Consider the following 14498-nt stretch of genomic DNA (forward strand, 5'->3'; position numbering starts at 1 on the left):
TTGTTTTTTTTTGTTTGAGAAACTAGACTACTCTAAACAGCTTACAAAAGAATTGCATCCAGCTAACTGTGTGACACACGGTGGAGGAAAAGTAGCCACAACAAACTGCAGACACTGACACCCCAAGGAGCCTGGGATTTACAATCATAAAAGTCTTCAGACTTCACTTTGTGACCTGCTGGACTCAATAGGCGCACAAATCCACCATGTTAATGAAGGGCATTATTTTCCTAAAGATTAATTCCTACCATGTGTTATTAATCAGCAGAGTAACTGAAAGCTCATGCAAAAAATGCTCTCCCAGTTGAGTAGACCGTAATTGCATTATTGTTATTAGCATGACTGCTGCACAGCCTTCCCTGTGTCACAAACTCCCCCGCTCCAAGTACTCAGTTTGCCTGTCCTTCTGTCTCTCTCTCTCTCTCTCTCTCTCTCTCTCTCTCTCTCTCTCTCTCTCTCTCTGGCATACAGAAAGACAAGACAGACAACACCACACTATGAAGAGAAAAGCAGCAAACCCAAAGAAAGGCCTGAGAGGCCATGTCTGTCACCAACAGTTTTTTCAAGAAACACTGTTTGTCTCTGGAAAGACAGGTCAAGTATGCACCAGACTGCCTTGAGAAGTAATTAAGCTTGGGCTGTTTCATTTCACAGCGTCCCATCTTGCATAACGTGGGAGCAGCTGTGGGAGATCACAGACGATGCAAAGCAAAACAGGCAACCACATCTTTCTCCCCCGTGTTAGCAGCAATTTCCAGGGGGGCCTAAAAAGGCTGCAGCCTCTGTGCTCCCTGAGCGCACAAAGTCAGCCTGCCATCCAGAACGCGTTCTCGGTACCAAAGCAGCCCCTTTTCAAGGGGATGAAGACAGACAGTTTCAATGTCCCAGTCAACGGTCAAATCTCAGAAAACCAACTTTTGATCCAAGGCTTGAGACCTTTCCCAAAGTTCTTAAGTTACATGCCAAAATTCTCTCAGGTAGACACGGGGCTTGGCCGCCTCCATCACAAGTTCCTCTGGCTTTGGCTGCCTTGTCTTGCAGGGGTTTAGAAAAAGGGAAACAGAATGTGAAGTATAGGAGCCAGGCGTTCGCCCACCCCACCCCCACCCCCCATTTCCTTCCCAACATCCCTTAAGAGAAGCTGGGACCTTAAGTGCAGGAACCAACTGCACTTGGGACCCTTGCTGGGGCAAGGGAAGAAGCGTCACACCCTTTTGAGCTCCCAGGAAGGCAGACTCCGGTTAGGAAGGGCCCAGAAACTTAGTCGCGAAAGGAAATGGAGAGAGAGGATTCCAGTCTTTGGTTGGGAAGCTGGAACGGGAAGGCTGAGAGATGGGGAATGCGGGAGGGAGCCGTGGACTCAGCTGGAAGAACTGGGGTCGCCCGAGAAGTCAGGACAGCTCTTAACACGTCTCAGCCAAACTGCACATTTTTGTGGTTTAAGATTTAAGACCAAAGGGAACACACTTGAGGTTCTCCCCCGCTCGCGCCGCTTCTCCCCCGTCTGGGTTTCAGATGCCTCCTCCTAGCGGAGGGAACCCGGCGCCACTCTGCTGCCGGCCTCCTCTTTCTCTTTCGGGGGAGCTGTCCATCTGCCCAGCCGAGATGTCCACCCTTCAAGTTCGCCGGACCAAGTGCGGGCGCGGCGCCTGCGGCCAGCCACCTGCGCGCGTCTGCTGCAGACCCCGCAGGCCCAGAGCTGGGCGTCCAGGGGATGCTGCGCAGGGAGTCGGGGTCTGTTGGCTGGTTTTCATTCTTTAAACAAAAAGCCCTTAGCTGCTAATCGCTCATTCGTCCCCGGCCAGGCACCTTCCCTTCACACCCACACTGCACCTCCCGGCACACGCGCTGCGAGGTGCCGCTCCCGCCAGACAATGGGTTCGTGGCCGGCGGGGTAGTCCGGCCCAAGGCCCTCTCCCCATCCCAGGACCCGAAGAGAGCGCAAGGCGAGGGACCGAGAGAAGCGAGTCAGGGAGTCCACAATGGGGAAGGTGAGAGCGAGCCTCGCCCTCGGGACGGGAGGAGCGGGTCCAGCTGCGCCGCCTGCCTCACTGGGGCCCCGCCGCGTACTCACCAGCACGATGGCAAAGCGCTCCTCCAGTTCACCTGGCTCCGGCATCGGCAGCTTCAATGGCAAGTTGTGCGCCCTGAAATCGGTCTGCTGCGAGTCCATGCTCCCCGCGTTGCCCATGTCGGCTGCGTGCTGGAGCCCCGGCTGGCTCCCGGCCCCTCGCGTCCGTGTCCGAAATGCCCACAGCCCCGGGCGCTCGGCTCCCGCCCTCTGCCGCGTCCCGGAGAGCGTTCCGCTCACACCGCTCCCTAGCAGAGGTCCGAGCCCAGCCGGTCCCCGGCTGCCCTCATGCTCCCCGCCGCCCCGGCGCCGCCCCGGCCTCTGTGCCTCGCGAGGGGTCTGCAGGGCGCCGGGCGCCGATCCGCATGGTGCTTCCGCCGGCCTCGCCGGCGCCCGCGGACGCTCGCGCGCTCCTGCTCCCCGGCCTCACTCCCCGGACCGCAACCGCTCTAACACCTCAGCCCTGGCCCCACCGCGAGCGGATGATCGCGCACCGCGAGCCGACACAATGCCCCCTCTCGGCCCCCGCCCCCGGCCCGGCTCCTCCCACACGCCCCGCGGACTGCCGGGACACGTAGTTTCGGCCCAAACCGGCCACGCGCAGAAACTGCGCGCGCTCCTGGAGGGCCCCTCTGTGGTTGGGCTGTTTGCAGCAAGGACCAGCTGGACGCCGTGAAGTGGCTTTTGTCCCTTTTGACTTGACCTCCCTCAATTTTGACTTTAAACCTCACCTCAGTTTAAAGATCTGCCTGGTCTGCGTTAAATCTGAGTCTTCAGCACTTTTGAGAGATGATTGAATGAATCCAGTCAATCAGAAATGCATGATTTAAGTTTCAGAAGAGTATAACACTGTCAAAAGATATCACTAAATAGGGGACACACACACACGCACACACGGTACTGGCAATGCCCAACTTCATGAGCTGAGGGTGGAGGCCTGGTGCAGGTTCTTTGGTATCTATGTTGTATGTTCTTTGATGTGATTGAATGTTTCCTAAACAAATGTGTGATTTATGCTATATGTAGTCAGGAGTATTTCTTAATCTCTGCTCTACATCAGTCTCACTTGGGGAAATGGGTTAAAACTGCCCATACCTTGAGTTCTGCCAAGTATCTCCCTAAACTGAGAGATGGAGCCTGGGTAGGTGTGGGTACTAGTTCCCAGGTGACTTTGGTATGCAGCTTGGGCTATTAGCATTCTGAAGGAAATGTCAAGAGTCACGGCTTTTCCTTAGTAGCTTTGACAGTGCTGTGCCTGCTAAAGGGGTGACTTTTAGCGTAATTGCTTATCTTTGCCTTGGTCTCATCTTTGGTCTGTGCCGCTCTTACAAGGTTAGGTGTAGTCTCACTAGAGCTGTGCTGTTCAGATAAAGAACTCAGAATAGTAAGTATGGCTATATATTACTGTCATTATCATCATTCTCATCACCTATTAATCTCAGCGCTTCCTATTTCCGCCTTCATACTTGTGGATGGTTAACATTATGTTGATTTTAGTTAAATAGACTGGACTAAGGGCTGCCCAGGAAGCTGGGGGAAAGAACCATTATTCCCAGGTGTGTGCACGTCATTCAATCGTCTCAGTAAAGAAGTTCATCTTCGCTACAGCAGAAGGGCAGCACCCTTTCTTCTGAGGTCACGCATAGAACAGGAAGTTTGTTCTCTGCTGTCTGGGGCATCACCTATCACCTCTCTCAGGCATTAATGCTCCTCCTTCTGGGCCTTTGGACCTGAACCAAGACTTAGATCATTGATACTTCGAGGTCTCAAGGCTTCTAATTCAAACTGGAACCCCATCACCAGCTTCCCTGACCTCTAGCTGTGGAGGCAGACCATGTGACTTCTCAGCCTTCAAAGTCACATGAGGCTATCTTTCACAACAAATCTCCATATATGTGTTTATATAATACACACACACACACACACACACACATATATATATATATATATATATAGAGAGAGAGAGAGAGAGAGAGAGAGAGAGAGAGGCAGAGAGACAGAGAGACACAGAAAGAGAGAGAAAAACACCTGGAAAGTAACCTCTGTAACTTTTGCCACAAACATATGGAAGAAATCCTCACAAATGTATTCAATAAGCTAAATGAACCACTTCTAATAATCTTTTAAAATGTGTTTATTTATTATTTTGTCTGTCTGTGTGTTCAAATTCACATAGAGGTCAGAGGGCAACTTTTCAGGAGTGGGTTCCAGAAACAGACGTCAAGCCATCACGCTTAGAGGCAAGCGCCTTTGTCTCCAGCTCATCTCATGGCCTCTCTTCCCAAACACACACACACACTGCTTTTGTTTGTATCCTACTATTATTACTTTATATGTATGAGTGTTTTGTCTGCACATGTGTATATGCACCCACACAGCCCTGGAGAGCTGGGTGGTAACAGAGGGTATCAGATCCCCTGGAATCTGGAATTACAAATGGTGATCCATCGTGTGGAGGTTGGGAAGCAAACCCAAGATCCTCTGCAAGAATGACAAATGATCTTAACCAACAAACCAACTCTGCAGCCCAACTTCTAACTTTTTAAAAGAGATCATAAATAAATCAGCCTTTACAGTCTCAACAAATGTGATCTGTATTTCTGAAATATTGTCTCAAAGTCAAGGGCAAGCATGCTGTAAGAGAAGAAAACAAAGGTATAGCTACAGACCCCACACTAAATAAAATGAGCAAGGAAGCAGTTAGTTCAGACCAGGTGAGGCATTTCTCATCCACAAACGTATTTATTTTATTTGAGATTTCTCGACATATATCCTCGGTCTGACTGACATGCAGATTCAGCCCACCCAGAGAGCTGCCCGTCTGGATGGAAAGGCTGGAATTTGTTTCTGCAGTCAAGACATCCTTTTTATTTCATTTATGACTTCCTCTGGCCGTATTTCTGCCTGGGCCCAAGACCTTTCCCTCCTCCTCGGTTCTTATCACATCTAGTCTCTCTCACAAGCTCTAACTCTGAGAGGAGCCAAGGACAAAGTGTGCACATCCGGGAGCCAAAAGGACTTTCTGCTGCTTCAAGGTTTGCCATCTCTAGCATTGGCTTATTATTTATAACGTGTATTAAGAGCAATTCCAAACACCCCGTGGGTTTGTACAGTTGGTGTGGAAATGCCCATCAGCTGCTCAGGAATTTTTGTTTAAGAATTGCATAAAGAATGATTGCTTCAGTAGCACATATATACTAAAATTGGATACAGAAAAGAATTGCATAAAGAGAAAGGACTGTGTGTGTGTGTGTGTGTGTGTGTGTGTGTGTGTGTATACAGGTGCCCTCAGAGGCCAAAAGAGGATGTCAGAACCCCTGGAGCTGGAGCTACAGGTGTTTTTGAGCCACCCGCTGAGGTTTCTGGGAACTAAACTCCAGTGTGCTTACAAGACGACTATCAGAGTACCGCAGTGGACTCAGTCCACCCAGACTGAGGCCAGAAAGAAGCTACCCATACCACTTAAGTTATTCCTTTCTTCTGTAAAGCAGAGGTTCACTCAGAAATACCAGGTAGCAAAGTGTCTGTGAGTCCTCATTCCCCACGCTGGATCACGTGACAGGCCTAGACGCAGAAGACGCTGGTGGAGAAAGATGAAACTCAGGCCAGAAACATTCCTCATCTGGAGAGCATTTGAAATTCTACCAGCGAGACTGGAGAGGGAATGGTAGGAGGGGCCAACAGCCCCTCTTGCTAGACCCCTCCCTATGGCTTGCCTACTTAAAAAAAAAAAAAAAAAGCTCAAGTCTCTAGTATTACCAACAGCAAAGTGGATGCCGCTCCATATTCTGCACATACTGAAGAGGATACTCGGAGGACGCTTTAAACAGCTTTCTCTAAATGCGACCTAAGTGTGAATTGGATGGATATATGGCACACACCTATGATCCCAGCACTGGGGAGGTAAAGGCAGAAGGATCAGGAGTTCAAGGTCATCCTCAGTTGTGCAGAATTGGAAACCAGCTTAGGCAACGAAATAAAATACCAACTATCAGCAGTGATCCAAGAAGCAGCAGGCTGGCCCAGGAGATGACTTAGCAGGTAAAAAGTAGGAACCATAAAGTTCAAACCCCACAGACACCAACAGTAATAATAACTTCTTAAAAAGAAACAACAGGAAAAACGCAACAGGCAATGTAAACAGCTCTATTATTAATTCGGAATATAGAAAATGTAATTATTTTCCCACAGAGGGAACTACAGACCCAGACAACTTCACTAGATATTATATCAGATATTAAATTGGAAAAGCTAGAGTCTCTCTGTGTGCAGGTCTCTCTGTGTCCTTGTGTGTGTGTACGCAGATGCACACAGCACAACTGGAATAGTATTTCTTTCAGCAGTTATAAATGACAAAACTATGATTTTTTTTTTTTGGCCCTCAGCCTTGAAAATAGTTTATTTGGTTACAGAAATCTAGGTTGAAAAATCGCTTTTCTTTACATTCTGGAGGTGTCATTTTGTCTTCTACTAATTGTGATTTGAAGCTGTGGAAACTACCGTCGATCCAGTAGTCACTTTTGTTCTTCTGTTATTTTTTAAGGTTTATTTTTTATTTTATGTACACGGGTGTTTTGTCTGCAAGCACGTGTGTGCACCACATGCACACATGTTCTGCCTACAGGGGCCAAAAGAGGGCATTGGATGCCTTGGAACTGTAGCATGAATTCTAATTGGTGTTAATAATAAAAACCCAGAGTCAGATATAGGATTAATGCTGGAGATCAAAGAAGCAGTGCAGCCAGCCACTAGAGAGACCTTTCACCTCTACCAATGCTCAGACTGATGAGGCAATCCTGTCCTCAGACCGCATCTGCAGACTGCTTCTGTCTCCACCAAACCTCAAACTACAGCTGAGCTTCTGTCCTCCCACCTTATATCCTTGTATTCCTCTCTCTGCCCAGCCATATCACTCCTGTCTCCACCTCCCTAGAGCTGGGATTAAAGGCGTAGGATCCCAAGTGCTGGGATCACCTTTGTGTGAGCTCTGTTTCTCTTTTAGACAGATTCAGTCTTTGTGTAACCTATGGTGGCCTTGAACTAACAGAAATTCCTCTGCCTCTCTCTCCCGAGTTCTGAGATTAAAGGTGTGTGCCACCATTCCCTGGCCTCTAGTGGCTTAGCTCTGCACTCTGATCTTCAGGTAAACTTTGTTTTTTCTTTTAACACAAATAAAATATCACTATATAGAACTGGAGTTACAGACAGTTGTAAGCCACTTTGTGGGTTCTGGGAACTGAATCTGGGCCCTCTGCAAGAGCAACAAGTGCTCTTAATCAGTGGCCATCTCTTGAGTTACTGATTTTGTATTTTGAGATAGGATCTCACTGTTGTATCTCTGGCTGGCTTGGAACCCACTGTGCAAACCAGGCTGGCCTCAAACTCATTGAGATCTGCCTGCCTCTGTCTTTCAAGTACTGGAATTAAAGGCATGCACCACCACACCTGGCCAATTGTCACTTTTTGAATGTACAGATGTTTAATCTTCTCTCTCCTTTCTCTTTAAAGGTCTCTGTTCTTTATGCCCAGTAGTGGTGTTACACGCCTTTAATCCCAGCACTTGGGAGGCAGAGGAAAGTAGATATTTGTGAGTTTGAGACCAGCCTGGTCTACAGAGCCAGTTCCAGGACACCTAGGGCTACAAGGAGAAACCCTGACTCGGTTTTTTTTTTTTTTTTTTTTTTTTTTTTTTTGTCTTTGATTTTTCCACAATTTTGCTTTGGTGTGCCTATTTGTCTTATAAATCATTTTCCCTGCTCAGGACTAGATGTCTTAGTTTGAGTTTCTTTTTTCTGTGAAGAGATACGGTGACCACAGCAACTCTTATAAAGGAAAATATTTGATTGAGGTGGCGGCTTTACAGTTTCAGAGGTTCAGTCTTTTATCACTCGTCGTGACAGGGAGCATGGCAGTGAGCAGGTAGACATGGTGCTGGAGTAGAGAGTCCTACATCTTGCAGACAAGAGGAAACCAATGGAGACACTGGGAGGTTTTCTGAGCATAGAAAACCTCAATACCCCCCACCCCGCGCAGTGACACACTTTCTCCTACAAGGCCATCCCTACTCCAACAAAGTCACACTCCTAATGGTACCACTCCCTGTGAGATTATGGGGCCAATTGCATTCAAACTACCACACTGGTCTTGCTTCCTCAACTCAAACATTTTTACTGTTTTTGATTTTTAATTCAGAGACATCCTTAGCCACTGTCTCTCTCTCTCTCTCTCTCTCTCTCTCTCTCTCTCTGTCTCTCTCTCTCTCTCTTCTTTTCCTCCTCCCTCATGTTTTCTTTAGACAGCATCTTGTCATATAGCCTAGAAGGGCCTCAAACTCACAGCTCTTCTGCCTTTTTCTCCCAAGGGCTGAGGTTATAAGCACCCCTCTCCCACCTAGCCACCGTTCTCTCTTCTTACCTGCTTCATTCTATTTTTATGGGTTACAGTTCTTCTTATGATTATTTTCCCTATAATCACAGATTTTGGAAGAGAAACATGTGAATATTTATTTGCTGCTCTTTAGTTTGTTTTCATGCTTATTATGAATTATAATTATATATTTTAAACTAAGCAGTACTACTCTTATTGTAAAAACTGTGTGTAGACTCTGGCCTCTAACATTGTTCTGAAGAGTTATTAACTATTGAAAAATCTAAACATCTTAGTCCAGTCTGAAGGTGTAGCTCAGCGGTGGAATGCTTGCTTAGCATACACAAGGCCCTAAGTTCGAGCTCCAGCAAAAACTGTACTTCTGAAATATCAGTTTGCCTGAGCCCTACAGAACATACCATATTACACAAATGCATCTCCCGGATTATTTAGAAAAAATAATTTGATACAGGGTCTCATTAGGTAGCCCTGGTTGGCCTGGAACCCACTATGTAAACCAGGCTGACTTTGAACTCACAGAGGTCCAGCTGCCTTTGGACTCTGAGTGCTGCTGAGACTGAAGAAGTATTCAACCATGCCCTTCCATTTTGTTTTCGTTTAACAATAATCACACTACAGCTTAATTTAATTTATTTATGTTTTGTTACTATTGTTTCATGAGACATGGTTCACTACATATACTTAAGTAGCTCCGACTTGCTATAGGGACCAGGTAACCCTGAATTTGTGACAAGCCTCCTTCCTCTGCCTAGTCAAGTGCTGGTATCACAGGGGAGGGCTACCATGTCCAGTTTTAGTTTTATTTAGATAAGTTTAATATAGATTTGTAAATTAAAATATATTGTGAAGGAAAACATGAAGGTCATTTAAAATCTTAGCTAAGATGTCAAATAGGCATGTTTCTGCGGGAATCCAAACACGTTAATAATTATAAATCAAAGGCAAAGGAAGAAAGAGACGAAAAGTGGGCCTCTGGATAGGCTTACCTTCTCCCTCCAGACAATCAGTTTTTTTTTTTGTTTTTGTTTTTGTTTTTTTTTTTTCGAGACAGGGTTTCCCTGTAGTTTCTAGAGCCTGTCCTGGAACTAGCTCTTGTAGACCAGGCTGGCCTCGAACTCAGAGATCCTCCTGCCTCTGCCTCCCGAGTGCTGGGATTAAAGGCGTGCGCCACCATCGCCCGGCCAGACAATCAGTTTAAAGGTGACCGAGTTTGGTGACGACAGCCACTGGCAACTGTAAGGGTCAACCTTGGTTGCCAACTTGACTGGATCCAGAATCAACTAAGTGATAAGCCCCTGGGTACACCTGTATGGATTTCCTGGAGCCTGTTATTTGAAGTGGGAAGACCCATCCTTAAATATAGATAGCATACCTTCCAGAGGCAGCCAGACGAAAGGACGTATGAAGAAAAAAAAAACCTTTGCTTTATACTGGCTTGGCATCCTGTTGCTTTTCTGCCGCTGATGGCGCCATTCTTCACTGACCTCGGAAACCCAGCTTCTTTCAGGCTGCCCACATGAGCTGGAGCCCAGTGGCTCTCCAGGAATCCTCTCTAGAGCCGAGACTCGAGGCCTTGGGTGCCAGTGTGACAACTGAGGCACCCACAGATTGGCAGCCACAGTGTGAAGACAGCCACAGTTGATATTCAGGTTGTATTGTAAGCCAATTTAATAACCCCCCCACTTAAATGTCTACTTATTCTGTTAGATATGTTCCTTGCTAATGCCGTTATATCCTCTAGAGGTAATCTGGCAGGCTCTAGATGCTACTTTTATGCAAAAACCAGGAGCCAAAGATGTCACAAAACCCAGAGAACATTGATGCCAATTCTCACCTTCATGCTACGTTCCTGGGGTGAACTCCTTCCCTAAAATTCTCCATTTTTTTTCCACACAGGGTCTCCCTATGTAGCCCCAGCCTTAACCTCTCTATGTAGATCAAGGTGGCCTCAAACCTTGAGAGATCCTCATGCCTCTGTCTCCTGAATACTGGGATTATAGGTCTGGGCTACCACACGTGACACCCGAAATCCTCCTTAATAAACTCTTATCACAGCACGTGTGTCACAGTACACGTGTGGAAGTCAGTTCTCCCCTCCCAGCGTGGGCTAGGCAATTCAGCTCATATCGCCACACTCGCTCAGCAAGCCCTTTCCCGTCTAAGCCATCTGGCCAGCCCTGTTATTTCTTTTCTTCAATTTATTCTATTTTGGGGTACGCACATCTATCCCAGAGTGCATGTCAGAGGAAAAGTTGTGGAATCCCTTTTTTTCCCCCTTCCCCATGTGGATCCCAGGAATCCAACTGGGGTTATCAGACTTGGTGGCAGGTGTCTTGACCAGCTGATCTGGCTTGCCAGCTCATTAATGAGCTACTTCCAAATGGCTGGATGGGAGCCTGGCATGTAATTCTGTTTAGATCATCTGTCTGGTGTGAAAAGTCTTGGGTTCAATCTCAGCACGACAACAGTCCCTCTACCCAAAACCTCCAACTGACTAATGACGGCATGGGAGGGTCATGCATCCTGCTGTCTTAGCAGCAATGCCTACCACGAAGGAGCGTGCCGCAGACTGTAGTGTCTGCCTTCACTTCAGAGGTCACTTATCAGGCCGTGGGAAGCCTGGATTCCCATCTGCACCTGGCCTCCGGTGCAGATAACCAATGCCTTCTCAAGGCTATCCATCTGGCAACCGGCAACAGTTTCCAAGTCTAACAAAAACAAATTCTTAAAAGAGAGAGAGTTCTTAGAACAAGGGCACTCAAGGGGTCATTTCTGTTTCTGACCGTGAGCACTTCAGCTAAAAGAAACCACACAGGACTAACAAGACAGAGGACCCATTTCAGTCCAGTGAAGTTTCATGGTAAAGTTTCACGGACGGTTATGATACCTGCTACTTTCCTGAACTTACATCTATCTTCCTCTCTCATTCATCTTTTGAGAGAGTCAGTTTTTACAGTGGAACCATTGGGCTCTTTCTGAACACAAGAAAAGGGGGCTTGTTATTCTAACAGAGTCCATTCTAAACCTTCTCTGTGTACAGCATATAAGAAATAGGCTTTTTCGTGTGTTTGGGAGTGCATCGGCAAACAAGTGAAAAAATAAACAAGCCTACAGTTCTTCTGACTAGAGAATAAGAATTCCTTGACTTATAATTTCTACTCTGCATTCAAAGGGAAGGACACACACCTTGTGGGTCTGAGCACTGAGTACTCTCCTGCCGAGCGGATCCTGGAAAATCCTATTGACCTCTTTAAGCTACAGTTTCTGCGCCTAGACAATTGAAGCAGATACTTGCCTGATGAGATAATTCCTAGGTGTAAAGAAGTTCATTCGCACCTGCATTCGGCTCATGTCTCATGTGCCTGTGGCTGTTCGGGAAGCGATGCTTCAGCACACTGGCAGTGAGCTGAATCCCGGGTGGGGTACCAAATACGGTAAATGTGCTACAGTGCCTGTGTGACCAGGTGAAGCCCAACTGTGGGACCTGGTATGAAGTAGAGCATGCAGCAGTGTACAGCTCCTGGGTGCTTCCTCTAGCTGCTCATTCCAGTGATGATGCTATGCACTGCCAATTGTATGGCAGTAGTCAGAGTCAATACCACTGCCAAAGTAATCCATGCAGGCCACATTATTTAAGTATCTATCCATCTATTTATTCATTCATTTATTCATTCGTTAATGTATCTGTCTTTTTTCTCTCTGTCAGGCACACACACGCGCGTGCGCGTGCACACACACACACACACACACACACACACACACACTAGAGGCTAGAGAACGACTTGCCAGAGTCGGTCCTTGTGAATCCATGTGAGCTCCTTGGTAACAGGTATCTTTATCCACTGGGCCACCTCACTGGCACCAAAGTACCACTGTCCAATCTGACTGATGATGCTATCTACCTGGGATGCTGCCGAACACACATTCTCATGTGCTTCCCTCGGGAATTTTGACTTCCTAGATCCAGGGTGAGCCCCAGAAAGCTGTGTGTATAACAACATCTTAAGTGGTTCCTATTTCAGGCAAGTTTAGGAAACGGTGATTAATCGCATGAGATTGGGGAAATGACTCATCTGCAATTAAGTAATAATGCTTTGGCTTAAGGAACAACGCCAAGTTATTTAAAAGCTATTGAACAATTATAGTATCTACGCTGCTTTAAAAGCTAAATTAGCTGTTATTTCAATCAAGAGACTTGTTCCTCTTAAGATAGAATTATATATAAAAAAGTAAAGTCTTAAAATTTTCATCTGTATTGATTCTATATTAATTTTAGTAATCATGTGATATTAATTAGCATTTGTATTTGCTTTGCTTTTTTAGCTTTTGAAGAAAAATGAAGCCACTTGTATTTTGGTTTTTGGTATAATGGGTTTAATTTGGTATATTATCCAGTTATATGTGCCTCAGCTACAGGGAAACTTAACCAGAGGGAATTTAGTTATTCAGGGCTCTTCCAGCTCCCTCCTCAACTCATATATCTACTAAAAAAGATAGTGTTAGAGCCAGTCATCATGGCACATGACTATAAACCGTAGATGAGGACATCTCTTCAAAGGCGTCAATTAAAGGTCATCCTCAGCTATATTGCAAGTTCAAGACCAGGGAGGGCTACAAGAAACCCTGTTTCAAAAAAAAAAAAAAAAAACCTGAATAGATGCCAAAAGTTATATTCTGTACAGAAGAAATTAAATTACCCACAGCTATGGAATGTTACTTAGACGATTTTGGCTTTGCGAAATTAATTTTACTAACAAATGCTCATTGCATTATCACATTCTCATTGTAATCATTTCCTGTACAGTTACGATCAAAGGGAAGTTCACTGGTGAAGGAAGGGGGAAAGGGTTAGGCAGCTAATTTGCATGAGTGAATGCCCTCCTTCAAAGAAACAAGTCCTTTGCCATGTCTAGTCGCTACTCACAAACACCTGTGGAGCACGACTTCTTCCAGGGGTCTGCACTCCATGCACTTCAGCCATCCTTGTGAGAGAAGTGCGGACCAAGGGGCCAGCCAGCCTGTCTTAGCTCTGTCTCTCTCTGCCCATTTGCTCTGCTAATTTAAGGGAATAGAAGATATTGGTTAAAACTCTTTTAAGAATGAAGAAGAAGAAGAAGAAGAAGAAGAAGAAGAAGAAGAAGAAGAAGAAGAAGAAGAAGAAGAAGAAGAAGAAGAGGAGGAGGAAGAGAAGGAGGAGGAGGAGAAAGAGGAGGAGGAGGAGGAGGAGGAGGAGGAGACAGGAAGGAAGTAAGAAAGGAAGGAAGGAAGGGGGAGAGAGAGAGAGAGAGAGAGAGAGAGAGAGAGAGAGAGAGAGAGAGAGAGAGAGAGAAGGAGCCATTTAAAGTGTGAGCAATGTGGTTCACTGGGTAATGGTGTTTGTCTTATAAGCCTAGTAACTGAAGTTCAATCCCTGGAACCCTTGCAAAGGGGAAAGGAGAGGACAGACCCCACAGAGCTGTCCTCTGCCCTCCACACCCCTCCTATGGCACAGAGCATGACCCCACCTGCCCACATATGCACACCCTGTATCCATTTTGGGACTTTGAAGGTATCCTTTTACCTTCTCTCATGTGCCTGAAACTGTTTGCCATAAAATTCAAGTGTGATGGGTGGGTGTGGGGTTCTAAGTCAAGAGCAAAGTAGAAGGCATAGAACGAGGCACAGAAACAGGAAATGGGGAAGACCTACCTGAAAAGACTGGGGATGGGTGGAGCAGGGAATCATCCTGTGTACCATGTAGCCCCAGATGGCCTGTTACTGGCTGAGTAGCCCAGGTTGATCTCAGCCTTGCCTCCACTCCCTGTTTCTGTCTCCTTCATGCTGGGCTTGCACAATCTGCCACTGGAAAGCCTTTTGATGGAAGAACAAGGCAGTTAGTAAGGTGGGCTCTGGTTTTTAAGTTTTCTGAGTCTCAGTCTCCTTGTATGTAAAATGAAAGCAATCGTAGTGCTCACTTCTGAAGGCGTTTTTGAGGAATGATCATAACTGCTACAAATCCTAGACTCAGCATGTGGAAAGAGACAGACCAGTCAGTTGCTAT

At 46.4% G+C, this 14498-nt stretch overlaps 1 protein-coding gene across 4 annotated transcripts in view; it reads right to left on the bottom strand.

Annotated features, from left to right (window-relative positions):
• Nucleotides 1–2525, bottom strand: part of Fmnl2 (formin like 2) — a 260793-nt gene extending 258268 nt beyond the window's left edge. For all 4 annotated transcript variants that reach the window (XM_038337243.2, XM_038337245.2, XM_038337244.2 and 1 more), the window contains exon 1: nucleotides 2075–2525. In XM_038337243.2, coding sequence (XP_038193171.1) covers nucleotides 2075–2191 — 117 coding nt within the window. In that variant the 5' untranslated portion in view covers nucleotides 2192–2525. The remainder of the gene's footprint in view (nucleotides 1–2074) is intronic.
• Between the last annotated feature and the right edge of the window lie 11973 nt (nucleotides 2526–14498).

Source organism: Arvicola amphibius, chromosome 7, assembly GCF_903992535.2.
Source record: "Arvicola amphibius chromosome 7, mArvAmp1.2, whole genome shotgun sequence".
Classification (NCBI taxonomy): Eukaryota; Metazoa; Chordata; class Mammalia; order Rodentia; family Cricetidae; genus Arvicola; species Arvicola amphibius.